The sequence below is a fragment of the Pipistrellus kuhlii genome, unplaced genomic scaffold (genome assembly GCF_014108245.1).
Source record: "Pipistrellus kuhlii isolate mPipKuh1 unplaced genomic scaffold, mPipKuh1.p scaffold_m20_p_83, whole genome shotgun sequence".
Classification (NCBI taxonomy): domain Eukaryota; kingdom Metazoa; phylum Chordata; class Mammalia; order Chiroptera; family Vespertilionidae; genus Pipistrellus; species Pipistrellus kuhlii.
In genome coordinates this window covers 823272-850299 of record NW_023425588.1, presented here as the reverse complement: position 1 = coordinate 850299, position 27028 = coordinate 823272, and the positions used below count along the sequence as shown (strand labels likewise).

At 38.3% G+C, this 27028-nt stretch overlaps 1 protein-coding gene across 7 annotated transcripts in view; it reads left to right on the top strand.

Moving 5' to 3' along the window:
* Positions 1-27028, top strand: part of LOC118712127 (probable ubiquitin carboxyl-terminal hydrolase FAF-X) — a 186960-nt gene that overhangs the window by 41344 nt on the left and 118588 nt on the right. For all 7 annotated transcript variants that reach the window (XM_045577118.1, XM_045577120.1, XM_036425631.2 and 4 more), the window contains 6 exons: positions 7516-7631; positions 7811-8062; positions 8138-8276; positions 13609-13761; positions 16347-16451; positions 25826-26032. In XM_045577118.1, coding sequence (XP_045433074.1) covers positions 7516-7631; positions 7811-8062; positions 8138-8276; positions 13609-13761; positions 16347-16451; positions 25826-26032 — 972 coding nt within the window. The remainder of the gene's footprint in view (positions 1-7515; positions 7632-7810; positions 8063-8137; positions 8277-13608; positions 13762-16346; positions 16452-25825; positions 26033-27028) is intronic.

The window sequence follows — 27028 nt, the reverse complement described above, 5'->3', positions numbered from 1 at the left end:
AAACTGTGCTAGTAAGATAAGGAGTAGAAAAGAGTGAGTAAAAATACAGGGAAATCACAATCCTTTTGAATGTAATTTTCTTATATTAAGAATTTCCTTGGTTGCTCTAAATTTTGGACAAGTTTCTAAAGCCTCTAATAAAATTATTTTAACAAGCTTTTAAGATTCATAATCTACATTTTGCTGATGTCACTCCTTATATAATCCTTTTGAAACTGAAAAGTTAGGAAAAATGTTACAGTAAATCCATTCAGAAATAACAGTGTTTACTGTAGCATTTTACTGTAGTAGTTTAAAAGAAGCAGTTTTAAATTTTATTTAGATTTGCATGATAAAAAAACCTAGACTCCTCTATAATAAAAGCATAGTATGCAGATTGTCCTCTCAACTAGGAGTATTTTGGGAATTTGACCAGGTAAGGAGAGAGGCACCCTGCCAGTGCACTAATTTTGTGCATTGTGCCTCTAAATAGGATATACTGGTGTATTATTATTATTATTATTATTTTAAATATATTTTATTGATTTTTTACAGAGAAGAAGAGAGAGACATCAATCAGAGAGAAATATCCATCAATTGCTTTTTGCACATTCTCTACTGAGGCTGTGCCCGCAACCAAGGTACATGCCCTTGAGAAAAATCAAACCCAGGACCCTTCAGTCCACAGTCTGGAGGTTGACTCCCTATCTACTGAGCCAAACTGATCAGGGCTAATTGTGTATTACTTAACAAATTTTTAAGAGCATTTCTCATTTATCTTGAATAATTTTTTATTTAATTTAGTCATTATTTCTATTTATAATTAGTGGTGAAAAGCCCCTCTCTTTACTATTTTTCCCCCCTCTTTACTATTTAAAAAAAAATAAATATTTATTGTTCATATTCTTACAAATGTGACTCATTTTTCCCCCTCCTTTGCTTCCCTCCACCAGTTTTCCACCTCAACTTCTGCCCTTTCCACAGCCCACATTGACCTCATCCATAGGTGCACAGTTTTGTTCAGTCTCTTCCTGCACCCTCTACTCCCCTTTTCCCTGAGAATCATCAATTCACTCCCTTTCCATATCTTTGATTCTATTATATTCACCAGTTAATATTGTTCATCAATTTTTTTAATTCCCTTGGTTTTTAGATTCACTTGTTGATGGTTACATATTTGTTGTTCATAATTTTTATCTTTATTTTTTTCCTCTTCCTAAAGAATCCCCTTCAGCAATTTATATAATTCTTGTTTGGTGGTGATGAACTCCTTTAGCTTTTTTTTATTTGTGAAGGTCTTTATCTGGCCTTCGATTCTGAGTGATAGCTTTGCTGGGTAGAGTATTTTTGGCTGTAGGTTCTTGCTATTCATCACCTTGAATATTTCTTGCCATTCTCGTCTGGCCTGCATGGTTTCTGTTGAGAAATCAGCTGAGAATCGTATGGGTGCTCTTTTAAGGTAACTACCTGCTTTTCTCTTGCTGCTTTTAATATTCTCTCTTTGTCTTTTGCTCTTGGCATTTTAATTATGGTGTGTCTTGGTGTCTTTGGATTCCTTTTGCTTGGGATTCTGGGGACTTTCTGGACTTGCAAGTCTAATTCTTTCACCAGATGGGGGAAGTTTTCAGTCATGATTTCTTCCAATATGGTTTTGGTTTCTTGCTCTCTCTCTTCTTCTGGGACCCCCATAATTCTGATGTTGGTTCGCTTAAAGTTGTCCCAGAGGTTTCTAACATTATCTTCAACTTTCTGGATTCTCTTGTCTTCTTGCTTCTGCAGAGGAGTATCCCCTGGCTCTTTGTGTTCCAAATCTTTGACTTGATTCTTGCGATCTTCCATTCTGTTTTTAGGACTCTGTATAATATTTTTAAGTTCAAACAATGTATTCCTTATTTCTAGTTGATTCTTTTTCATATCCTTATAGGTCTCATATATTTTATTGTCCTTTTCTAGGAAATTCTTGAAAAACCTTATAACTGTGGTTTTGAACTTTATATCCAGTCTCTTGTTGTCCTCCATTTCTTTCGTTTGTGATCTGTTTCCTTGTCTCGGCATTTTCACTGCTTCCCTGAGTTGGTAGAGTGGCTTTGTGTGTTAAGGTGTCCTATATGGTTCAGTGGGTCAGCCTCCCAGTTACCTGAGGTGGACACTCTTGGTGCTCCCCTTTGTGGACTGTGTGTACAGCCTTGGTAGTTAAGTCTTAATTGTTGTTGGTATCACTGGAACTGACCTCCAGGCCAATTGGCTGTGAGGAACAGCTGTGTCTGTGCTGGGAGACAGCCTTATTCAAAAGCCTTTGTTCGGATGGGGCAGAGTTTAAGGGTGGAGCCTTTAGCCTTGGCTTCCTGTCAGCCCGCCCTATGAGGTTCCTGAGTCTCAGTGTTCCTCAGTGTGCTTTGGTACTCGCTGCAAGCACCTCTGAGAGAAAGGTGCCCTCGAGTTTCACCCGCTACCAGACAGTCTAGTCTCTCCCCCAATGAGCCTGGAACAGGGGTTCAGTGCAGTTGGAAGTGAGGCTGGAAGTGGGGATAAGAGCAGTCCAGAACTTTTGTCTCTTTCCTGCTTGGGCAATCTAGCAGCACAACTCAACAGTCCGTCCTCTGTGCTTGTTCATGTGCTTGCCTCCGGGACTCTGCCTTTTGCCGCTCCTCTGAGTTTCTGCCTTAGAGCCCAGATTCCCACATTATGAGCCAGGTTCCCCAGGGTCTGGCCTGGAACTGGGGTTCAGAGCTGTCAGAATTGGTGTTCAGCACAGTCCGTAGCTTTTGTCTCCTTCCTGCTAGGGAACGCCAGCCAGGCATTCAGCCTCCCCCTCCTCTCCGGCTCTGTCCTTTCTGCACACATACACTGTGTCTTCGTACCTTAGGCTTTTACAGCTCCTCTCACTTTCCTTCTGGTTTTCTCTTTCCTTCTAGTTGTAGAATTTCCAGTTAGTCAACTTTCCTGTAGTTCTGGATAATGTCCATTTTGTATTTTAGATGCATTTTTGAAATTGTTGTGTAAGGCTGCAGTTGGGCATTTACCTATGCCGTCATCTTGGTTTTCCTGTACTATTTTTTGTTTGTTTTCTCTTTTTATTGTGGCATTTGGGCCTTGGCCAATGTGGTTCATTTGGAACATCCTCCTGTGCACTGAAGCGTCATGGGTACGATTTCCAGTCTCAGGGCACATACCCAGGTTGTGGTTTTGATCTGTAGTGAGGTCAAATACCTGAGGCAACTGGTAGATGTTTATCTATATATCAGTGTTTTTCTCACTCTAATTTGAAAAACAAAACAAAACATAACCTTGACCGAGAATAAAAAAAAACAAAATTCTTAAATTGTGGCATTTTGGAAGACAAGATTTCAAGATATTTCTTTCACATTTATGCTTGTACACTTGATTTTCATATTTATGTAACCTTTCCAATTTTACGCATGTAAATGTTTTCAGCTACATCACAACCCCTACCTAATTTCTGTTTATGAGATATACCTAGTATATGTGGGATATAAACACATATCAACCTTGCCACTATAATCTCTGTAATTAAAACTTAGTCTGTTTTTATTTCAAGAGATGCAGGAAAAGTTTTAAGTCTCCGAATAAATGTATGTATGATCCTATAATAGAAATATATTAAGTTCTTTTTAAAGGGAATTTATTTATTAATTTTTTAAAATTTATTTATTTATTTTTACATATTTTATTGATTTTCCCCCTCCCTCCCTCCCACACGTCCCCTCCCTCCCCAGAGCTTTATGTCCATTGGTTGTACTTATATGCATGTATACAAGTCCTTCAGTTGATATATTATCTCCCCCAGATCCTCCTCCCCTCCCCGCTGAAATTTGACAATCTGCTTGTTGCTTTACTGTTTCTGTATCTATCTTTTGGTTCATCAGTTTATAATGATCTTTATTATCCACAAATGAGTGAGGTCATGTGGTGTTTCTCTTTCATTGATTGGCTTATTTCACTCAGCATGATGTTCTCCAATTCCATCCAGGTTGCTGCAAATGATGAGAATTCCTTCTTTTTTATGGCAGCATAGTATTCCATTGTGTAGATGTACCATTGTTTTTGGATCCAATCATCTGCTGACGGGCACCTAGGCTGTTTCCAAATTCTGGCTATTGTAGATTGTGCTGCTATGAACATAGGGGTGCATATATCCTTTCTGATTGGTGTTTCTAGTTTCTTGGGATATATTCCTGGGAGTGGGATTACTGGATCAAATGGGAGTTCCATTTTCAGTTTTTTGAGGAAATTCCACACTGTTCTCCACAGTGGTTGCACCAGTCTGCATTCCCACCAGCAGTGCACGAGGGTTCCTTTTTCTCCACAACCTCGCCAACACTTGTCGTTTGTTGATTTGTTGATGTTGGCCATTCTGACAGGTGTGAGATGGTACCGCATTGTTGTTTTGATTTGCATCTCTCGGATAATTAGTGACTTTGAGCATGTTTTCATGTGCCTTTTGGCCTTCCTTCTGTCTTCTTTTGAAAATATTCTATTTAGACCCATTGCCCATTTCTTAATTGGATCATTCACCTTCCTTTTATTTAGTTGTATCAGCTGTCTGTAGATGTTGGAGATTAAACCTTTATCAGTGGTGTTATTAGCAAATATGTTCTCCCACACCGTGGGCTTTCTTGTTGTTTTGTTGATGGTTTCTTTTGCTGTAAAAAGCTTTTTATTTTGATGTAGTCCCATTTGTTTATTTTCTCTTTAGCTTCCATTGCCCTAGGGGCAGTATCAGTGAAGAAGTTCTTTTGGCATACATCTGAGATTTTGCTGCCTGTGGATGCTTCTAGTATTTTTATGGTTTCCCGTCTGATGTTTAAGTCCTGGATCCATTTTGAGTTTATTTTTGTGTATGGTGTAAGTTGGTGATCTAGTTTCATTCTTTTGCATGTGTCTGCCCAATTTTCCCAACACCATTTATTGAAGAAACTGTCTTGACTCCATTGTATATTCATGCCTCCTTTGTCAAATATTAATTGAGCATAGTGATTTGGGTTGATATCTGGGTTCTCAATTCTATTCCATTGATCTATATGTCTGTTCTTGTGCCAGTACCAGGCTGTTTTGAGAACAGTGGCTTTGTAATACAGTTTGAAGTCTGGTATTGAGATCCCTCCTACTTTACCCTTCTTTCTCAGGATTGCTGTGGCTATTCGGGGTCTTTTATTGTTCCAAATGAACTTTTGGAGAGTTCTTTCTAGGTCAGTGAAATATGCTGTTGGTATTTTAATGGGAAGTGCATTGAACCTATAGATTGCTTTAGGAAGTATGGACATTTTGATGATGTTGATTCTACCATTCCATGTACATGGTACGTTCTTCCATCTCCTTCCATCTTCCTCTATCTCTTTTTTCAGTGTCGTGTAGTTTTCTGCATATAGGTCCTTTACTTCCTTAGTTAAATTTATTCCTAGGTATCTTATTTTTTTGGTGCGATGGTAAATGGAATTGCTTTTTTAGTCTCTGTTTCTGTAGTTTCACTGTTGGTGTATAGAAATGCCATGGATTTCTTGGCATTAATTTTGTATCCTGCTACATTGCCAAATTCATTTATTAAGTCAGTTAGTTTTTTAATGGAGTCTTTTGGGTTTTTTATGTACAATATCATGTCATCTGCAAATAAGGATAACTTTACTTCTTCTTTTCCAATTTGGATGCCTTTTATTTCCTCCTCTTGTCTAATTGCAATGGCTAGTACTTCCAGTACTATGTCAAACAGGAGTGGCGATAGTGGGCATCCCTGTCTTGTTCCTGTTCTTAGAGGGAATGGTTTTAGTTTTTGCCCATTGAGTATAATGTTGGCCGTGGGTTTATCATATATGGCTTTTATTATTTTGAGGTATGATCCTTGTACTCCCACCTTGTTAAGAGTTTTTAATCAGGAAAGGGTGTTGGATTTTATCAAATGCTTTTTCTGCATCAATTGATATGACTATATGATTTTTATCTTTCAATTTGTTTATGTGATGTATCACATTTATTGATTTGCGGATATTGTACCATCCTTGCATTCCTGGAATAAATCCTACTTGGTCATGGTGTATGATCTTTGTGATGTTCTTCTGGAGTCGATTTGCTAGAATTTTGTTCAGGATTTTGGCATCTAAGTTCATGAGGGATATTGGCCTGTAATTCTCTTTCATTGAGTTGTCTTTATCCAGTTTTGGTATTAGGGTGATGCTGGCTTCATAGAAGGAGTTTGGAAGTGTTCCTTCCTCTTGGATTTTTTTGAATAGTCTGAGGAGGATAGGTTTTAGTTCTTCATTGAATGTTTGGTAAAACTCTCCTGTGAAGCCATCTTCTGCCCTGGGCTTTTGTTTGCTGGAAGCTTTTTGATGACTGTTTCAATTTCTTCCCAAGACACTGGTCTATTGAGATTTTTAGATTCTTCCTGATTGAGTTTTGGAAGGTTGTATTTTTCTAGGAATATGTCCATTTCCTCCAGGTTGTTCAGTTTGTTGGCATAGAGTTGTTAGTAGTAATTTGTAACAATCTGTTGTATTTCGTTGGGGTCTGTTGTTATTTCACCTCTTTCATTTCTGATTTTGTTTATTTGGGTCCTCTCTCTTTGTTTCTTGGTTAGCCTGGCTAGAGGTCCATCTATCTTGTTTATCCTTTCAAAAAACCAGCTCTTGGTTTTGTTGATCTTATGTATTGTTTTTTTGGTCTCTATGTCGTTTATCTGTGCTCTGATTTTTGTTATTTCCTTCCTTCTGCTTACACTGGGCTTTTCTTGTTGCTCCTTTTCTAACTCTTTGAGTTGTAGAGTTAGATCATCTGTTACCCTTTTTTCTAGTTTTTTGCAATAGGCTTGTAAGGATATGAACTTCCCTCTCAAAACTGCTTTTGCTGTGTCCCATAGATTTTGGATTGTTGTGTTTTCATTGTCAATTGTTTCCAGGATGTTTTTAATTTCTTCCTTGATTTCTCTGGTAACCCAATCCTTGTTTAATAGCATGCTGTTTAGTCTCCATGTGTTTGATTTCTTTGGATTATTTTTATTGTAGTTAATTTCCAGTTTTATGCCATTATGGTCTGAAAAGATACTTGATATGATTTCTATCTTCTTGAATTTGAAGAGACTTTGCCTATGTCCCAAAATGTGGTCTATCTTTGAGAATGTCCCATGTGCACTTGAGAAGAATGTATATTCTGTGGCTTTGGGGTGCAGTGTTCTGAAGATGTCAATTAATTCCATCTGGTCTAGTTAGTCATTTAGGATTGATATTTCTTTGCTGATTTTTTGTTTAGATGATTTGTCGAAGGGTGACAGTGGGGTATTAAAATCTCCTACTATGATTGTATTGCTATTAATCTCTCTCTTAATGTCCTCCAGCAGTTTTTCAATGTATTTGGTTGCTCCTGTATTGGGTGCATATATATTTACCAGGGTTATTTCTTCTTGTTGGATTGTTCCTAAAGGGAATTTTTTTAATTGAATTTTCTAATTCTGACTTATTTTAGGTAAAAACTTTTTTACTTTATTTCTTTAAGGAAAGAATTAACTCATTATTAACTGTGTTGCAGGGTTGGCTAGTGGATCTCATCAATAAATTTGGCTCATTAAATGGGTTCCAGATTTTGCATGATCGCTTTATTAATGGATCAGCGTTAAATGTTCAAATAATTACAGCCCTTATTAAGTAAGTTATATTTTAAAGTATAGTATAAAACTTAATTCTATAAAATACATTGAATTTTTTTTCAAATAGTGCTTTTTATTTTAAAGTATAATAATGAGTTTTTTTAATAATTAGAAATATTTTGATAATTTTGAAAAGATTATTGGACATTACAGAAATTTATGTTCTCCTTATTTTAGACCATTTGGACAATGCTATGAGTTTCTCAGTCAATATACAGTGAAAAAATACTTTATTCCAGTTATAGAAGTAGTCACACAATTTTTAGAAAATTTAAATGATGAAGAATTGAAAAAAGAAGCAAAAAGTGAAACAAAAAATGATGCCCTTTCTATGATTATTAAGTCTCTGAAGAATTTAGCTTCAAGAATCCCGGAACAAGATGAAACTGTAAAAAATTTAGAAATTTTGCGGTTGAAAACAATACTTAGGTAAGTATTTGCCTCTATAAATAATTATCTGTTTCATTTTTCAATAATGATACTTAGTCCTAATTTCTCTTCTAGATTGTTGCAAATTTCTTCTTTTAATGGAAAGATGAATGCTTTAAATGAAATTAACAAAGTTATATCTAGTGTATCATATTATACACATCGGCATGGTAATCCTGAGGAAGAGGAATGGCTGACAGCTGAACGAATGGCCGTAAGACCCTTTGATTTTTCTTTTAAAGAATAAGAAACCTGCTTAAGGAAAACATGATTGACATAAATTATTGTGGGTAGGAACTAACAAAAATTAACACTGAAATTGGAGAATTGATTCATGGTCATTAAACCATTAAACTTCACAATAGTGATAAAAATTGATTTATTATTTAGAAATAGTAGGATAATTTTTGTTAATATTTTTGCTTTGGGTTTTTTAAAATAAAAAGTATTTTTAAACTTTACAGTTGACATACAGTATTTTTATTAGTTTCAGGCATACACTCAGTGGTTAGACATTATGTAATTTACTAAGTGATCATCCTGATACATCTTATACTCTCTGACCCCATACATAGATATTACAATTAAATGCTATATTCTCTATCTTATATTTTATATCTTCATAACTATTCTATAAGTACTAATTGTATTTCCTTAGTCTCTTTATTTTTTCATCCATTCCCCTCGCATCTGGCAGCCATCAGAATGTTTCCTGCATTTATATAGTAGCCTGTTTCTGTTCTGCTTTTTTTTATTTTTTTTTAAGTTAGGTGTGTGTGTGTGTGTGTGTGTATGTGTGTGTGTGTATATATATATATATATATATATAATATATATATGCGCACACATATATATGTGTGTATGTATATATATATATATATATATATATATATATATATATAATATATATGCGCGCAAACACACAACTTTTTTCATATTTTTTTAACCTTTATTTTTTTTCTTGAAGACCCTTTAATAATTCATGTAATAATGGCTTGGTGGTGACAAACTCTAGTAGCTTTTTCTTGTTCGGGAATCTCTTTATATGTCCGTCTATCCTACCTAATAAAAGAGAAATATGCAAATTAACCATCACACCGCCCCACAAACCCCACCCAACAAACAGAGTGCCTATGCAAATTAGCCCAACCAAAAATGCTGTGACCACAGAGTCTTAGGTTTCTCTGGCATTAGAAGAAGCCAAGGTTTCTGTCTGCTTTTGCCTGCCTAAGCCTCCACTCCAGGCTACAAAGTTTCAATTATAGAAGGTAAACAAATCCAAACAGAAATAGCTGTCACCTAGGAGTGAGCAGGAGGCTTGGCTCTGCTCCATATACAAAGTTTTTATTGTAGAAAGTAATTGTATCCCAGATACCAGGTCCTCCGCTTGAGTCTGGGTGGTGTGACTGGCCTGCAAACCACCATAAGCCCCTTACTCAGGCTGCCCCATCCCCACCTTGATCCAGGACACCTTTCAGGGCAAACCAGCTGCCCTCACCTGTGCACCAGACCTCTATCCTATCTAATAAAAGAGTGATAGGCAAATTGACTCATTTCAACACACAAGATGGCTGCCCCCAAGTGGTCAAAGATCCTGCCCTCATGTGGACACAAGATGGCCGCCACAAGATGACCAGCAGGAGAGGGCGATTGGGAGGCACCAGGCCTACAAGAGAAGACAGTTGTGGGTGATCAGGCAAATAAGAGAGAGCAGTTGGGAGCACCAGGCCTGCAAGGAAGGGCAGTTGAGAGGGACCAGGCCTGCAAAGAGGGCAGTCGAAGACAACCCTGTAGGGGAGGGCAGTTAGGGGTGACTAGGCTAGCAGAGGGGGGAAATTGGGGCCAAACAAACTGGCAGGGGAGCAGTTAGACATCAGTCAGGCTGGCATGGGAGTGGTTAGTAGGTGATCAGGCTGGTAGGCAGAAGTGGTTAGAGGCAATCAGGAAGGCAGGCAGGTGAGGAGTTGGGAGCCAGCAGTCCTGGATGGTGAGAGGGATATCTTTCAAGGAGTCCCAGATTGGAAAGGGTGCAGGCTGGGCCTCGCCCCCAACCCTATGCACCAATTTCATGCACCAGGCCTCTAGTTTTAAATATCTCCATGAGGTTTCTTCTTTATTTTTTATTTTTAAAAATATATATTTTATTGATTTTGTACAAACAGGAAGGGAGAGAGATAGAGAGTTAGAAACATCGATGAGAGTCATCGATCAGCTGCCTCTTGCACACCCCCTACTGGGGATATGCCCGCAACCAAACTACATACCCTTGACCGGAATCGAACCCGGGATCCTTCAGTCCCCAAGCCGATGCTCTATCCATTGAGCCAAACCGGTTTAGGCTGAGGTTTCTTCTTTATATCCTTACTTGTAGGACTTTTGTGCAGTTAGATTTCAAGCTGTTCAGAATGATAGTTATTCTTTGGTTTAGTTGTAATTTTGATATGGTTGTGGGAGGATGTCAATGCCGCATTTACCTATTTTCTCATCTTGACCAGGAGCTTTAATTTACTATTGTTTAATGTAGGTATTTATGTTGTCATTATAGTTTGGTGAGGAGGGTAAAATAAAGCAATACAGTTGATCTTCAGAATTGGTGGGTACATTTAGAATTTACTGAATAAATTGTCACTTCAGTTGAGTTTAAAAATGGGGATTACAATAAAAAAAATAACATCCATGAATTAATATTTTGTTATTTGGATGACTGCATTTTTAAAAATTACTTATCATTGTCTATTAAAATTGAAAGAAAACTACCATAAATATTCACATAATTACATATGTATTCTTGTTAGGACAAAAATATGTTCACACTTGCTTATGTAGAAAATAAGCAATAAATAATTATATGGTATGTTTTACATATTCAAAAACTATAAACATACTTTGCCCCAATCTGTATTTTACTATTGAAATGAATTGCATGCAGTAGACCAGATGAGTTACTCAGTAATATTGTTTGAGTGAATAGTGTGTGCCAGCATTTTTGCTCTGTCTATGAAGAATAAACTCTATATTAAAGAAGACTGTAGCTTAATAGTGCAAAAGATCAAAATGTAGGCGAAACCAGTTTGGCTCAGTGGTAGAGCGTTGGTCTGCGGACTGAAAGGTCCCAGGTTTGAGTCTGATCAGGGCTATGTACGTTGGTTGCAGGCACATCCCCAGTAGAGGGTGTGCAAGAGGCAGCTGGTCAATGTTCCTCTCTCATCGACGTTTCTAGCTCTATATCTCTCTCCTTTCCTTTCTGGAAAAAAATCAATAAAATAAAAAAATAAAAAAATGTAATAAAAAGTGTTTTGAAGCCACTTGGATGGTAGTGAGAAGTAGTATTAATGTAGAACTATGTCCTGACTCAGTGATGGAGGTCAAGGTTTATTATGCAATGTACTTTTATGGAGTGTCCATCCCAAAACTACTAAAAATGCCCTTAAATTTTGATAGTTACAGAAAAAGAGAGTTCAGAAACTTTGAAGCACTTTGCTATTCCTGTAACATTTTTTCCCACAATGTTGTTTCTAAAATAAGAAAGAATATATAGATTGTTTTTCAGTTATCTTAAAAAGTGTACTAAAATATATGAATTAATACTAGAGGCCCGATTCATGAATTTGTGCACAGGTGGGGTCTGGATGGCCTTCTCCTGTTTGGGCTGATCAGGGCCAGGCCTATGGGGGGAAGGGCATCAAGAGGTTGGCCATCAGTCCTGACCCCAATCAGGCTGCTTGGCTAGCTGCTGTGCATGTCATAGCAACCGGTCATTCTGGTCATTTGGCGCATATAGATATTGATATAGATATAGATACTTGTATATGTATATATGTCATATAATAACTGATAATTTATAAAAGGTTAACTATGATCTAGGCACCATTTTGAGCATATCACTAGTAAAATCTCATTTAATAATCAACAATATTTTTCACACTAATAATAATTTTAAGAATATGTTGAACCTGTGAAGGGGGAAGAAAACCTCCCCCAAACTAATCTGTAGGCTTAGTGAAATAAAATACTAATCCAGAAAAATCTAAATGTTTTCAAAAATAGACTGGAATAGAAAAATATTTTTAAAATATTTTAATTGAGTAAGCGTAGAGACATGTGCAGTTACTAGTATAAGAAAAAATAGATTGTGGTTTGATCTCTTCTTGTTTTGCCCTTTTAGTTTTTCTTGTTTTTTAGTTTTTGTATCCTTTATTCAGTTTTTCCCTGTGGTAATTTTTCCCAGTGGAAAAAAAAATGATAGGACAATATTACAACAATGATATTGATATTAACACATCAAGATACAAAATATTTACATGACCACATAGATCCCTTGTGTTGAATTTTATAACCATATCCACTTCTTTTCCCGGACCAACCATTAATTGAGAAAATGCCAACCACTTTCTCAACCCCTAACAACCACTAATCTAATCTCTAAAATTGTACAATCTCTATAATTGTATAATTTCATGTAATTATTAATTTTATATATTACAACAAATAAGTTAGTTACAATAATGGGTTATAATTTGTAAATGAAACTACATTTTTAGTATAATTTGTGAACACAAATAAACTTTGATTTTTAACCTTTTTTGTTCATTAATCAATACCCAAGTATATTTTTTCATTGCTTTTTGGGAACAGTAAGAGGGAGAGAGGGAGAAAGAGAGTAAGGAACTTCAGGGTTAAAGAGACACATAGACTGATTGCCTTTTCCACAAACCTGGACCAGGGCTGGGGAGCAAACCTGCAACTCAAGATATTGTTCATGCCCTTAACCAGGATTTGAGACCCTTTGCTGCACAGACCGGTCCTCTAATTACTGAGCAACACTGACCAGGATGTGTTTTTAATTGTTTAATGTTAGAAATCTGGCCCATGTTATTTTCTATTTAGTTTTATTTAGCTATAATTGAAATACTTGTTTGTATAAGTTTAAATTGCACAACATAATGACATGTTTATTGTAAAATAATCACAAATTTATTTCATTACCTTCTACAGATGTAAAAAAGATAAAAGGGTTTTTTCTTATGATGAAAACTTAGGATTATTGTTATTACTTCCAATTATACAAAAATATTCAGTTATAGTGAACAACTATAGCCATTATGTTATTCACTAGTGGACTGGTGCACAAAACTCTTGCATGCAGGGGAAGGTGGTTCTCTTATCCTGTCCTGCACCCTCTTCAATCTGGGATCCCTTGGGGGATGTCTGATTGCCACATTCGCAGGGGACAATGTATAAGTGGCTTCTTCCTCTCCTAGGCTGCAGCCATCACAGGTGCTGGCTCCTGGGACTATGGCTACACAGCTTTGTTCAGACCCAGCTTTGTCAGGTGTATATCCAGAAGGTTGTCTGCAAGACATCCACTCTAATTAGCATATTACCTTTTTTATTAATATAGATTATATTCCCAGTACTTATTTTCAATGGAAGTTTGTAATTGTTTACAACTTTTTATTAAATTGTCTACCTACTTTGCCCTTTTTCCTCCTTAATAAGCATATTTTTAGTTTCTGCTTTGAAAAAAACTATTGTATTACATTTAGGAATGGATACAGCAGCACAATATCTTATCCATTGTCTTGCGAGATAATCTTCATCAACCTCAGTATGTAGAAAAACTAGAGAAGATTCTTCGTTTTGTGATTAAAGAAGATGCTCTGACATTACAGGATCTTGATAATATCTGGGCAGCACAGGTAAGGAATTTAAGATGATAGTTATTTTCATAAGAAAGAACAGTATTCTCCATCTTGACACTATTTGCTAAAGGTATGAATTATGAATTATGTAACAGTTTTATATATTAAATAAGATTTTTTTCTTGTGTATATATAAAAGGAAAGAAACATTAGGTAGTATTACTGTATCACTTATAGAGTTGTTATAGAAGATTTTAAGTTTTCATAAATTTATGTGACTTCTAGTTTCAGAAGGATTAATGTGTAATTCGTTTAATTAGCTTCATGACATGTTTTATTTTCATGAACTATTTGGGAAATATTGTTTCAAATAATAATACTTTTTATTTTTATGAGAAACCACCAAAATATTCATTGTTGTCATTGAAAACTTAGTTTGCAGGTTTGAAGCATTGACTATTTGGCCATATTTTTGTTAATTTTATCATTAAACTAGAAGCCTGGTGCTTGAAATTTTTGCGGGGAGTGAGGAGGGAGAGGATGTTCCTTAGTCCAGCCTGCACCCTTTCCATTCCTGGACTGCTGGCCCCTAACTGCTCACCTGCTTGCCTGCCTGCCTGATCATACCTAACCCTTTTGCCTGCCTACCTGATCACCCTTAACCTCCTCTGACTGCCTGACTGATGCAACTAACCATGCTCCCCTATTAGCCTGTTAGTTCCTAACCGCTTTACCTATCTGCCTGATGGCTCTAATCACTTCTGCCTCAGCCCACAACAGTGGCTTAGTCTGGAAGGATTTGTGGTCTAATCATATTATCTTTTATTAGTATAGATATGTATTCTGTAACAACCTTTCATAAAAATTCCTAAAGTGTAAGTGTGTTACCATTTATATCAACACATTGTGTATAAAATGAATGTAAATGGTGAAAGCTCTAAGCATTTAAAATACAGGGAGTTCTTAATACATTACCTCTCATGAAGCAATTGGGAATGTTTTGTTAATAATAGAGGTTGACATATTAGGTCTAGTAATAGTTAATGTCGTTTTCTAATACTTTTTTGAATCGAATTTATTTAAACAATACGACAAAATTTATTTAATTAATTAATTTATTTTTTAAATATATTTTATTGATTTTGTACAGAGAGGAAGGGAGAGAGATAGAGAGTTAGAAACATCGATGTGAGAGTCATTGATCAGCCGCCTCTTGCACACCCCCTACTGGGGATATGCCCGCAACCAAGGTACACGCCCTTGACCAGAATCGAACCCGGGACCTTTCAGTCCCCAAGCCGACACTCTATCCATTGAGCCAAACCGGTTTCGGCCAATACAACAAAATTTAATCAACAATATAGTTGCCATTGTTTTCTACTACTTGTGCCCAACGCTCAGGAAGCATTTTAATCCCTCTGTTGTAAAATTCTTGTGATTTTGATGCAAAAAATTCAGTCAATGCATTTTTGAGGCATTCTTCATTATTAAATTTTTTTCCAAGAAGAAAGTTTTGCAAAGAACGAAACAAATGGTAATCTGAAGGGGCAATATCAGGAGAATATGCAGGTTGAGGGAGAACTTCCCATTCCAACTGGCGCAGTTTTTCAGCAGTGATTCTTGCAGCATGCGGTCGTGCGTTATCGTGGTGAAGAATTACGCCCTTCCGATTAATCAGCGCGGGTTCTTTTTCTCTTAAAGCTTGGGCTAACCTTTCCAATTGGGCACTATACACTGCACTTGTAATGGTTTGCTTAGATGGTAAAAGTTCATAATGAAGAATTCCTTTAAAATTCCAGCAAACACACAACATCACTTTTTTCGCATGCAAGTCAGGTTTTGGCTTGGGCTGCGGAGCCTCATTTTTGTCCAACCATTGAGGCCGCCTTTTCAAATTAACATACAGCACCCATTCTTCATCTTTGGTAACAATTTGCTCTAAAAACGGCAAACGGTTTTGACGAGAGAGGAGCGAACTGCAAATTGTGACTCTTTGATTACGGTTGTTGTCGGGCAACTCATGAGGAACCCATTTTCCAAACTTTTGGACTTTGCCAAGTGCACGCAATTGATTGGAAATTGTTTTTTGTGAACAATTTAAAGTTGTTGCAAGCTCTTGTTGGGTAATTTGAGGATTTTGCACCAAAAGAGCTTGAAGAGCTTCTTGATCAAAATTGGACACACGGCCTCGACCACTCTTGTCATCTAACGAAAAATTTCCCTCGTGAAATTTCTCAAACCAACGCTGGCATTTTCTGGCGCTAACTGCATCTTGACCAAGAGCACTACAGATGCTTTTTGCAGCCTCACTTGCTTTTCTTCCTAATTGGAACTCGTAAAGCATGCAGTGCCGAATATGCTCTTCATCCGCCATCTTCTTAGCCCTAGTTTTGCAACAAAAACCAAACCAAACTTTTTCAAGCAAAACTTGTTAATTGCACTTGACACGTTCTGTAGATACCACGTGTTTGAAGGTTATGTCAATACAAGTCAACACCAAGCAAGATTTTAAACGAATGTTTAAAAACGACATTAATTATTACTAGACCCGATAGACTACTTAGTTCCTAACTTTTTTCAAATTTAAGTACACTAATTTTGTGTTATTTGCTTAAGTTTATGTAATGCTTATTTTTCAACAGGCAGGGAAACATGAAGCTATTGTGAAGAATGTACATGATCTGCTAGCAAAATTGGCTTGGGATTTTTCTCCTGAACAACTTGATCATCTTTTTGATTGCTTTAAGGTAGTAGTTCAAACAGTAAAGTAGTACCATTTGAAATAGCATTAATTATTTATATACTATTAGCCCAATGCATGAAATTCATGCGGGGAGGGGAGATGTTTTCTCAGCCCGACCTGCACCCTCTCCAATCTGGGACCCTGAAATATGTCCTACTGCCGATTTACAGGGATTGGGCCTAAACCGGCATCAGACTTCCCTCTCACAATCTAGGACTGTTGGTTCTAATTGCTCGCCTACCTGCCTGCCTGATTGTCCCTAACCACTCTGCCTACTGGCCTGCTTGTCCCCAAATGCGGGCGCCCCCCGCCAACCTTATCCCCAACTACCCCCCAAGTCAACCTCCTCACTCCCAATTGCCCCCCTGCTGGCCTGCTCACTCCCAACTGCACCGAAATCCACCACTGTTCTGATCACCTCCAACTGAACCCCCCATTGATGGCCCGCTCACCCGCAACTGGTCCCCCTAATGGTCTGCTTACCCCCAATGGCTCCTGTCAACCCATCCTGGCCTGATAAACCCTCCGGTGACCCAAGGTCCCAGCACCTCTTTTTTTTTTTTTTACTTTTCAGTGCCTCCTGAGCAGAGGCCAGGGCAGGCTGGAAGCAAGTATCTAGGATATTTTATCTTCTATAATTGAAACTGTAGCCTTGAGCAGAGGCCAGAGCCATCACCGGGGCAGCCCAAGCCTCCTGCTAGCTACAGCTTCATGGCCAGCAGCCATCTTGTTGGGGTTAATTTGCATGCATGCTCCTTATTGGCATGTTTCTCTTTTATTAATGTAGATACTTCTTAGTAAGTTAGCAATATACTTACCAACAAATTTTGTCAAAGAAAATATTATATTATAATTTATTCTAATTCAAATTTATAACAAGAATTTATAACAAATACAGAATTATTCTGTTAATAGAGGCCCAGTGCATGAAAATCTGAACCTGGCTTCTGGCTGAGCAGAGCTTCCTTCACCTTTGTGGGTTTGCACTGAGTTGAACATCTACCCCATAACAATAAGTATGCGGTTATTTTGCCATTTTTCTATTTGCATATTAGGCTTCGATTATATACTAGAGGTCCGGTGCATAAAATTTGTGCACAGGGCCATGTCCCTCAGCCCAGTCTGCACCCTCTCCAATCTGGGACCCCTCAAGGGATGTCTGACTGCCTTTTAGGGCAATCAGACATCCCTCTCACTATCCAGGACTGCTGGCTCCCAACAGCTTTCCTGTCTCCCTTCCTGATTGCCCCTGACTGCTTCTGTCTGCCAGCCTGATCACCCCTTAACCATTCCCCTTGCTAGCCTGATTGATGTCTAACTGTTTACCTGTCAGCCTTTTTGTTCCCAACTTCCTCAGCCAGCCTGGTTACCCCTAACTGCCCTGTCCTGCAGGCCTGTTCCCCTTAACTGCTTTCCCCTGCATGCCCAGTTACCCCCAACTGCCCTTTCTTGCAGGCATTGTTACCTCTAACTGCCCTCTCCTGCAGGGTTGATCACCTCCAAAATGCCCTCCCTTGCAGACCTGGTGCCTTTCAACTGCCCTCCCCTGCTGGCCATCTTGTGTCCACATCGGGGCAGGATCTTTGACCACATTGCAGTAGCCACTTTGTGTGTTGGAGTGATAGTAAATCTGCATATTTCTCTTTTATTAGATAGAACATTGGTTTGATGCACAAAGACGGGGGATCGGGCTTAAACTGGTAGTCAGAAAACTTTCCTGCAATCTGGGACCACTGGTTCCTAAATGCTTAAAGGCCTGCCTGCCTGATCACCCCTGACTACCTCTGCCTGCCTGCCTGATTGCCCCTATTTTCCCTATCATTGGCCTGATTTCACCCCCAACTCCTTCTGCCTTCCTCATCATCCACAGTGGCCCTTGCCTGCTGGCCTGATGACCCACAACTGCTCTCCTTTGCTGCAACCTGTCTCCGCAACACGTCTCCATTGTGTGTGCATTCATCTTGGGGTGGCCATCTTGTGATGACATCTCACCCCTTAGGCTTTTATTATACAGGACTAGAGGCCTGGTGCCCAAAATTTGTGCACTGAAGGGGACTCTCAGCTCGTCCTGCATCCTCTCCCAGTTCAGGACCCATAAGCCAACAGTCGGACATCCCTCTTCCAGTATGGGACCACTTGCTACTTACTCCCTGCCTGCTCGCATCTTACTATTGGGCTTGATGTTTCTTAGCACTGTCACCACCACTGCTATGCTCACCAGCCGTGAACTTGGCTTCTGGTTGAGCAGTGATCCCACTGTGGGAAAACACTGACCACCAGGGGGCAGCATCTGCATAAGTGTCTGCTACACTTGGTTAAGTGTGCATCACCAGTTATTCTGCTTATTCCTCAATAACAGTCACTTAGGCTTTTATTATATAGAGGACTAGAGGCCTGGTATACCAGTGGGGTCCCTCAGCCTGGCCGGTGGGATACGGCTAAAAATGGCTTTCCAACATCCCCTGAGGGATCCAGGAGTGTGAGAAGGTGCAGATCAGGCCGAGGGAACCCACCAGTGCATGATTTGGGCTGGAGAGAAATGTGGGAGGTTGGCCAGTTGGTGAGGGATGTATGAGGGCTCCACGGTGTGTCTAACTTGTCTCACTCAGTTCTAATCAGCCAGATCCCAGCAGCAAGCTAACTTGCTCATTTGAGCATCTTCCCCCTAGTGGTCAGTGCATATCATAGCGAGTGGTTGAACAGCCTTATCATATCATTAGCATACTAGAAGCCTGGTGTACAAAACTCATGCATGTAAGTGGGGGCTACCTCAGCCCAACCTGCATCCTCTCCAATCTCGGACCACTTGAGGGATATCTGACCACTTGTTTAATTGCTGGCTCCCAACTGCTGGCACCGAACTGCCCTCCCAACTGCCTGATCCCCCACAATTGTCTTCCCTTGCAGACCTTATCCCCCCAAACTTCTCTTCCTTGCTGAACTGGGTCCCCTCCAGCTGCCCTCCACATTAGGCCTAAGTTCCATTGCAGGCCTGGTCCCCATTGCAACTGCCCTACCCTGCAGTCCTTTTCCCCACCAACTGTTCTTTCCTGCTGTCCTCCTTTACCATCCTGGTCACCCCTAACTGCCCTCCTCCTTGCCTGATCACCCACAACTCCCCTCCTGCAGGCCTGGTGCCCCGCAACTGCTCTGTCCTGCAGGCTTGGGTTTCCCCTAACTGCCCTTACCTGAAGGCCTTGGTCCCCCCAACTGCCCTCCCTTGCTGGCCTGGTCTTATAGCCAGCCTGGTAACCTCTCACTTTCCACAACTGCTCTCCTCTGCTGGCCATCTTGTGGCAGCCATCTTGTGTCCACATGGGGGCAGCCATATTTGACCATGTAGGGTGGCCATCTTTTATCTTAATGTGACAGTCCATTTGCATTTTACTGTTTTATTAGATAGGATTACTCTTTGATTAGTTGAATGGCTGACTGGTTGACTAGACACTTAGCATATTAGGCTTTTATTATGTATGATTCCCTCATTTTCTGTGGCATTTTGTTTTTCTATAGGTTAAAAAAACAGTTCAATACAGGGAAATGTTATTTGTTGTAGTGGAAAGCTTGACATGTTAACGAATGTAGACCCGAAAATAAAACAAAAACATAGTTGTTCCTTCAAGTAATATACACAGGTGCATAGAAATTCCACTCAAAGAAAAGTCACACCTCTAATGTAACTACATTGAGATAGGTAAAAAAACTAAACACTCCATGTAATTATTAACGTTGGTTGAAGGATTTGTGGATCAAGAACATCAAATCAGCCCTGCTGGCATGGCTCACTGGTTGAGCTTTGATGTAAAAACCATGAGTTCATGGTACAGTTCACAGTCAGGGCACATACCAGGTAGCATTTCAATCCCCAGCAAGGGGCATTGCAGTGATTTTCTCTCACAATAGGTATTTTTATCTCTCTTCCTTTCTAAAATCAATAAAAAACAGAAAATATAAAATCATATGTCATTATCCATAAACAAGTTCTCTAGTAATCACAGGCTATTGAATTACAGAATTGTTGAAAATAAATGTTAAGTTGCTGGGAGCAAGTTAAATTGGTATTACAAGAAGAAGAAACAGTTTTATATTACCTCTTAAAATGTAGGTTCTCGCATCATATGACTCAATTGTTTTATTTCTAAATATATATATATATATATCCTGAGGAAACTTGTTATAGATGGATCAAAATATATGTTCAACAGCTTCCATAGTAGAATTTTATGTATTAGCCACAAATAGAAAGAATTGAAATGAATATAATAAAAGTATAAAGTATGATATAATCTGATAATGCAATAATTAAGACAATGGATGAATTCTCCTGATGTAATCTTTTTTATGCATTTTAAAAAATCTAATGTTCAAAGGAGCCGAAGAAATGAAATTTGGAAAGTTATTGTGGATATCCTTAAATTTGAAATGGTGATATATAAACAATTATAACAATAATGTGAGGTTAGAGCTGTGTCTGTTTCTCATCTTTTTAATTAAAAATTCTTATGATGATCTAACTATAGTCATTATAATAATTCCATTATATCACTTGGGGAGACAAGATGGCAGCCGAACAGATGAACTTGTTTTGACCCTGGTTCCAGAACAGATAGAAGCAGCGCCTGAGTTGCTCAGGGAATATTGATTGGCAGCTAAGGGGCAGCGGAACTCTAAAGTAAGATAAGGAAGGGTCCGGTGGATAGGATTTCCTGACCAAGCAGCCAGCACTGCAGCGGTGGAGACCTCTCCCGGAGCTATGGGCTCAGAGGGAAGGCTGTGCCATCTTCACAGGAAAGGAGGATCTTCTCTGAGGCCTGGAAAACCCACGGCAGAGGAGACCATCGAGCAGCTGTGATGCCCCAATCGGCGCAAACACGTGGATTCAAGGGAGTTCATCAATTACCCACGGAAAGGTCAAAGTTTGCGGAGATAACGTGACAGTACTGGGTCACCGCTGAGCCAGCAGCGTAGCTGCGCGTCTGAGCGGCCCCTGCGCCGAGCTGGACCAAAATTGGCTGCGGCTAGAGAGAAAATCCTGCCCTGCAAGACCCAGTGCTGGGTTTGGCATAATTTTCCCAAAGATTGGGACTTTTTTAAAATGCCAAGTGACACGGGACAAATTGTTAAGAATCCGGACTGTCCCGCCAAGGGCAGAACATCTGGACAGCTTGGCGCAGACCCACCCTGCGCCTGATCCCCTTCACCCCCTTGCTGCTTAGTACTAGGGAAGGACTGCCCAGTTGGGCATATTCTGGGAGACTGCATTGGGAAATTGCCTTCCTGGAAACAGGGGATCGGCACCCAGGCAGCCTACCTCGACAAAACATAGTGCCATAGAGAAAGAAGGCTAGAACAGCCAAAACGACTGGGTCGTCAAACCAGAACTAACACCTAGGGGCTGAATTACAAACTGGTTCCCCACCCCCCCTTTTTTCCTTTCCTTTTTCTTTTTTCTCCATACTTTTAATTAATCAAAAATGGACACAAATAACTAAGACATAGCCTACTTAAAATTAAGGACTAACTTACAAAACCCTCTTCACTATATTAACTAGTTAAAAACAAAACAAAACTGTTCCCCTCTTTATCCTTTTGTCATTTGCGTGAATGTTGATTATAGTGAATTTTCATGCTTTTTAGTGAAATTGTTATGCTTATTCTTGTGTTGTTGTTGCTTTGTATTTTTTTAAAATCCTTTGTTTTTCTTTGTTTTTTACTTCTGTATATCATAGCCTTACTTAATAATAGTGGATATTGTAGTTTCTATTAATCTCCAAGTATTGTTGTTGGCATTTGCTGGGATTAGTGGTTGTTCTATGGGAATTTTCTCCATATATATATATATATATATATATATATATATATATATATGTGGTTTGTTTTTTCCCCTTTCTCTCTTAGTCTGTCTGCCCCCCCCCTCTCTCTCTCTCTCTTTCTTTTCCCTGTTTTCCAACTCCAATTTCAACATTACTTTTTTTCTTCTTTTTCTATCTCTTTATTAATCCCCCTTTTGTTTTTTTTTACTTCCTTCTCTCCTATCCCCTAATTTGCCTTTCTCTAGTGCTCACCTTCATTAGAGGTTATTTATATCACAAATACATTCCTGTTAAGTGCCTTTTGTGTTGTACTTGGTAGTGTTGAATTTTGTGCCTTTAAATCAACGCAGGAGAAGGAATACCACATAACCAGACATGCTGAAAAGAGAAACAATGGGGAGACAAAGAAATAGCGCACACATGAAAGAAAAGCAGGCATCACCAGAAAAGGAAGTAAAAGAGTTAGAATCAAGCAATCTACTAGAGCAAGAATTCATAGTAATGATCATAGGATGGCTAAAAAGAATGGAAGAGAAATTTGATGATATGAATAAGAAACAAGAGGAAATGAAGAAGAACCAAGAGGAACTGAAGAACCAAGAAGAAATGAAAAATGACATCGTGACTGTGAAGAACTCAATAGAATGCATCAAGAGTAGACTAGAAGAAGCAGGGGACCGCATCAGTGATCTAGAGGACAAGATGTTAAAAAATACCTAATTAGAGCAGCTTTTGGGAAAAATAATTAAAAAGCAGGAGGAGAATCTAAGGGAACTTTGGGACAAAACAAAACAATATTAGAATAATAGGGGGGCCAGAAGGAAAGGAAACTGAGGAAGACATGGAAAATGTATTTCATTGATTTTGTGCAGAGAGGAAGGGAGAGAGAGAGCTAGAAACATCAATGAGAGAGAGTCATTGATCAGCCGCCTCCTGCACACCCCCCACTGGGGATATGCCCGCAGCCAAGGTACATGCCCTTGACCGGAATCGAACCCGGGTTCCTCAGTCCCCAAGCCGACGCTCTATCCATTGAGCCAAACCGGTCTTTAGATACAATCAATAGGGTGAGTTATCTTGGGTGCTGACATTGTCCTCTAGGCAAGAGCATCCAGGAATTAAAGTAAGGATTCCAGTAAAAATCCAGGAGCCTGCATATTTACCAACTTATTTGGAAAGTTCAAGAAATAATTACTGGTGCTGCCTTTGACACTCCCCTAAGTTGTAATTCCCATAAATAAGGCAGGTGGTTTTTCATGCACATCCCTTTTCTCAAAGTATCCTTCTTACAAGCTTTCCATCCAAGTCTCATGCTTCCCACAATTCATCCCTAGGTTTCAAAAGTTAGTAGTTATATCCTACTACTCTATGAAGTAGCTTGTAACACATTTGCCTATATTAATTTTATGAAAGGCATCTATAATCCTTATTTGTAGAACAGAATTACAGGTCTTCTCTTTTTTTATCAGTGTGTTCTGGAAGAGGCAGCTGAACAGGAGTCCATCTACATTGTCATTGTGGTTTATTGATTAAATTTAATAGTTTTTTCTCTGAAATTGAAGCTGGTTTCACAATTGTCTCACTGTTGATTACTGCGTCTATCTCCAGACCTGGTTTTGTTGAGAACATACAAATCACTTAAGGTTGATTCTCACTGAACAGAAACACAACTGTAGCTATTCGTTTCCTGATACCCTAGTCTTTCATTTCCTGCCACAATTCCTGCTTGATCTGATGGGCAAGGATTTTATTTTATTTATTTTTTAAATAGAAATAAACAACAGATTAAGCTTTCAAGAGGTAGAAGGAATAATGGTGGAAGTACAAGTTCTATGTGGGCTGGAGCATCAAGGTGGCCAATGTAGACATTAGGAAGCAGCAGCCATGGTTTGTCTCTGTACTGGGAATAAACTGTTTGTTTTTAGTTGCCTGTCAGTCAAAAGAATGACTCTTATTTATTGCCAGTGAGAGAAAGAACTCTAGGTTCCCATCTCATAAGGTATGCCCCACCTTAGCAGACAAGGATTTTATTTTGTCTGCTAAGGTGGGGCATACCTTATTACTGCTGGATGAGAAGGAAATTCTGACTATATGTTCAATTCTATACAGGTGGGATAGTACGGCTGGGTAGGGATAAAAGTCCTAACTCTGCTGGACTTTTTCTAGCATCACCTAAACTGGACTTTCTCATTACTACTGACTGACGTTATTACTTATCCTTCTTTTATGTTACCCAAGAAAGGGTTGATAAACTTTGTTATGTAGTCTTATGAAATCCAGGCTCCCCACTCATGGACCAACATTTTTTTCTGAACTGTTGGTTTGGAATAGGGCAGTCAATTTCTAAATGCTTTTTATCATGTTAGGTTATTTGTTTCCTGGTCCTTTGACTACATAAATGCCTGCTGGGGAGAGCTTTCCTTGACTGCACTCATCAATGTTTTCAGATTGCTGGCTTTTGCAGGTTTCAAATATGCAATATAGGAAACAAAAAATCTGGGGGACTTAAACCACCTTGTTAATCCTTAGATTTGAAAAATTCCAGTAATTTTACTTCTCTCCAATATCCAGAGCCTTCTTACGTTTGTTTTACATGTACTCTCCAGGATTTTTAGTTTCAAATATGCAATATAGGAAACAAAAAATCTGGGGGACTTAAACCACCTTGTTAATCCTTAGGTTTGGAAAATTCCAGTAATTTTACTTCTCTCCAATATCCAGAGCCTTCTTCTGTTTGTTTTACATGTACACTCCAGGATTTTTAGTAGTTCTCTGTGGAAGAATAGTTGTAAGCATATCTATTGCATTTTCTCAAACCTGCAACTATTTTATTTTATTTTTTGTAAACTATTAGCATTTTATTTATTTTTATTTTTTAAAAATATATTTATTGATTTTTTACAGAGAGGAAGGGAGAGGGATAGAGAGTTAGAAACATTAATGAGAGAAACATAAATCAGCTGCCTCTTGCATACCTCCTACTGGGGATGTGCCCGCAACCAGAATCGAACCTGGGACCTTTCAGTCCACAGGCCGACGGTCTATCCACTGAGCCACACCAGTTTGGGCTATTTTAGGTGTTTTTTTTTTGTTTTGTTTTGTTTTTAATGAACATTTATCTACTTCTGAATTTGTATATAGAAATTAGGATGTTTTCCCTTGGTCAATAATTTAGAATTTATTAAACTTTTCTCTGTATTTTTTGTTTCAAAATGTGTGACATTACTTCTTAATCTGCTCTGTTTATTTGTAACTTATTTTCAATTATTTATTGTGGTAAAATACATACGACATAATATTTTTATTTTTAAATCTGCAGTTCATTGGTTTTAGTCACATTCCTAATGTGCAGCCATCACCAGTTATCACCATAGTTTTTTTTTTTCCTCTTTAAAACTGATAGTCTGTACCCATTAAACAATAATATTTTTTTCCACTCTCTTACCCTTCTAATTTTTGTCTCTATGACTTGACTGTTCAGTTATGGTGTGTGTGTCGTTGGGAAGAATAAGATAGGGACACATGCATATGTTTTGCTTTTACATAATTTAAATATATTTTCTAGGCAAGTTGGACAAATGCAAGTAAGAAACAACGTGAAAAGCTACTTGAGCTAATACGTCGTCTTGCAGAAGATGATAAAGATGGTGTGATGGCACACAAAGTGTTGAATCTGCTCTGGAACCTCGCCCATAGCGATGATGTGCCTGTAGATATCATGGACTTAGCTCTCAGTGCTCACATAAAAATATTAGATTATAGTTGTTCCCAGGTATGGAAGAATTACTGCTCATTTTTCTGACTTCTTTCTTTACAATTAAGGTGGTTTATTCATAGGGTAATTCTTTTTTTTTTTAAAGTAGTTTTGAGTAATTCACTTTTGTTATATATACTTAGTTTTCTCTTCTTACTTTTGTCAGAAAACTTTTGTATCATTTAGGCTTTTTACCTCCTTGCTAAAAGAGTTTGTATAGAAGGACTTATATGCATGCATATAAACATAACCAATGTATACAAGACATGGGGGGGAAAAGAGGGTAAGTGAAGGCATATGGGGGGCTAAATGCAGGTCAAGGGGGAACAAAAAGGAGACATATGTACTACTATTTGTAGTGCTTCAAACAATAAAAAAATGGAAAAAAAACTATAAATTAATTTGGTATGGTAGTCCTATGATCTGTGATGAAATGAAAGGGTAGGAAGATATTATGCTCAAAAGTTAATAAAATGAACAGAATTTTCTAAATAGTGACTTTATGAACAAATCACAGCAGCTTTCCTACAAGAAACTTAAGTCACTTATTCGACTGATTTTAAGTATGAATTTCATATTAAACTTTACTTATATTCTTTTTTGCTTAATATATTCTTACTGATTCTTATGGTGATAATCCTTGATTGACTGGCTTCTTCATATCCCCTACTGGGAATGAAGCTCTCAAGGCATCCATGTGCCCTGATGGGAATTCAACCATGACCTCCTGGTTCATAGATCCATACTCAACCACTGAGCCAGACATAATGATGTATTTTCTTTAAAAAAAAGAAGAGAAAAAAAAAGAAAAAATAATGATAGGGTAGTTACTTAAGGGCAGGCATTCTGCTTAATTTTTAAACATTTCAGTCAAGCTGAAAAGATGCTTTCAGTTTTGAAAACTAATTTTAAAGGTTCAGAAGTATTTTTTTAAACATATTTTAGTGATTTTTTTTTTTTTTTTTTTAATAGAGAGGAAGGGAGAGGGATAGAGAGTTAGAAACATCAATGAGA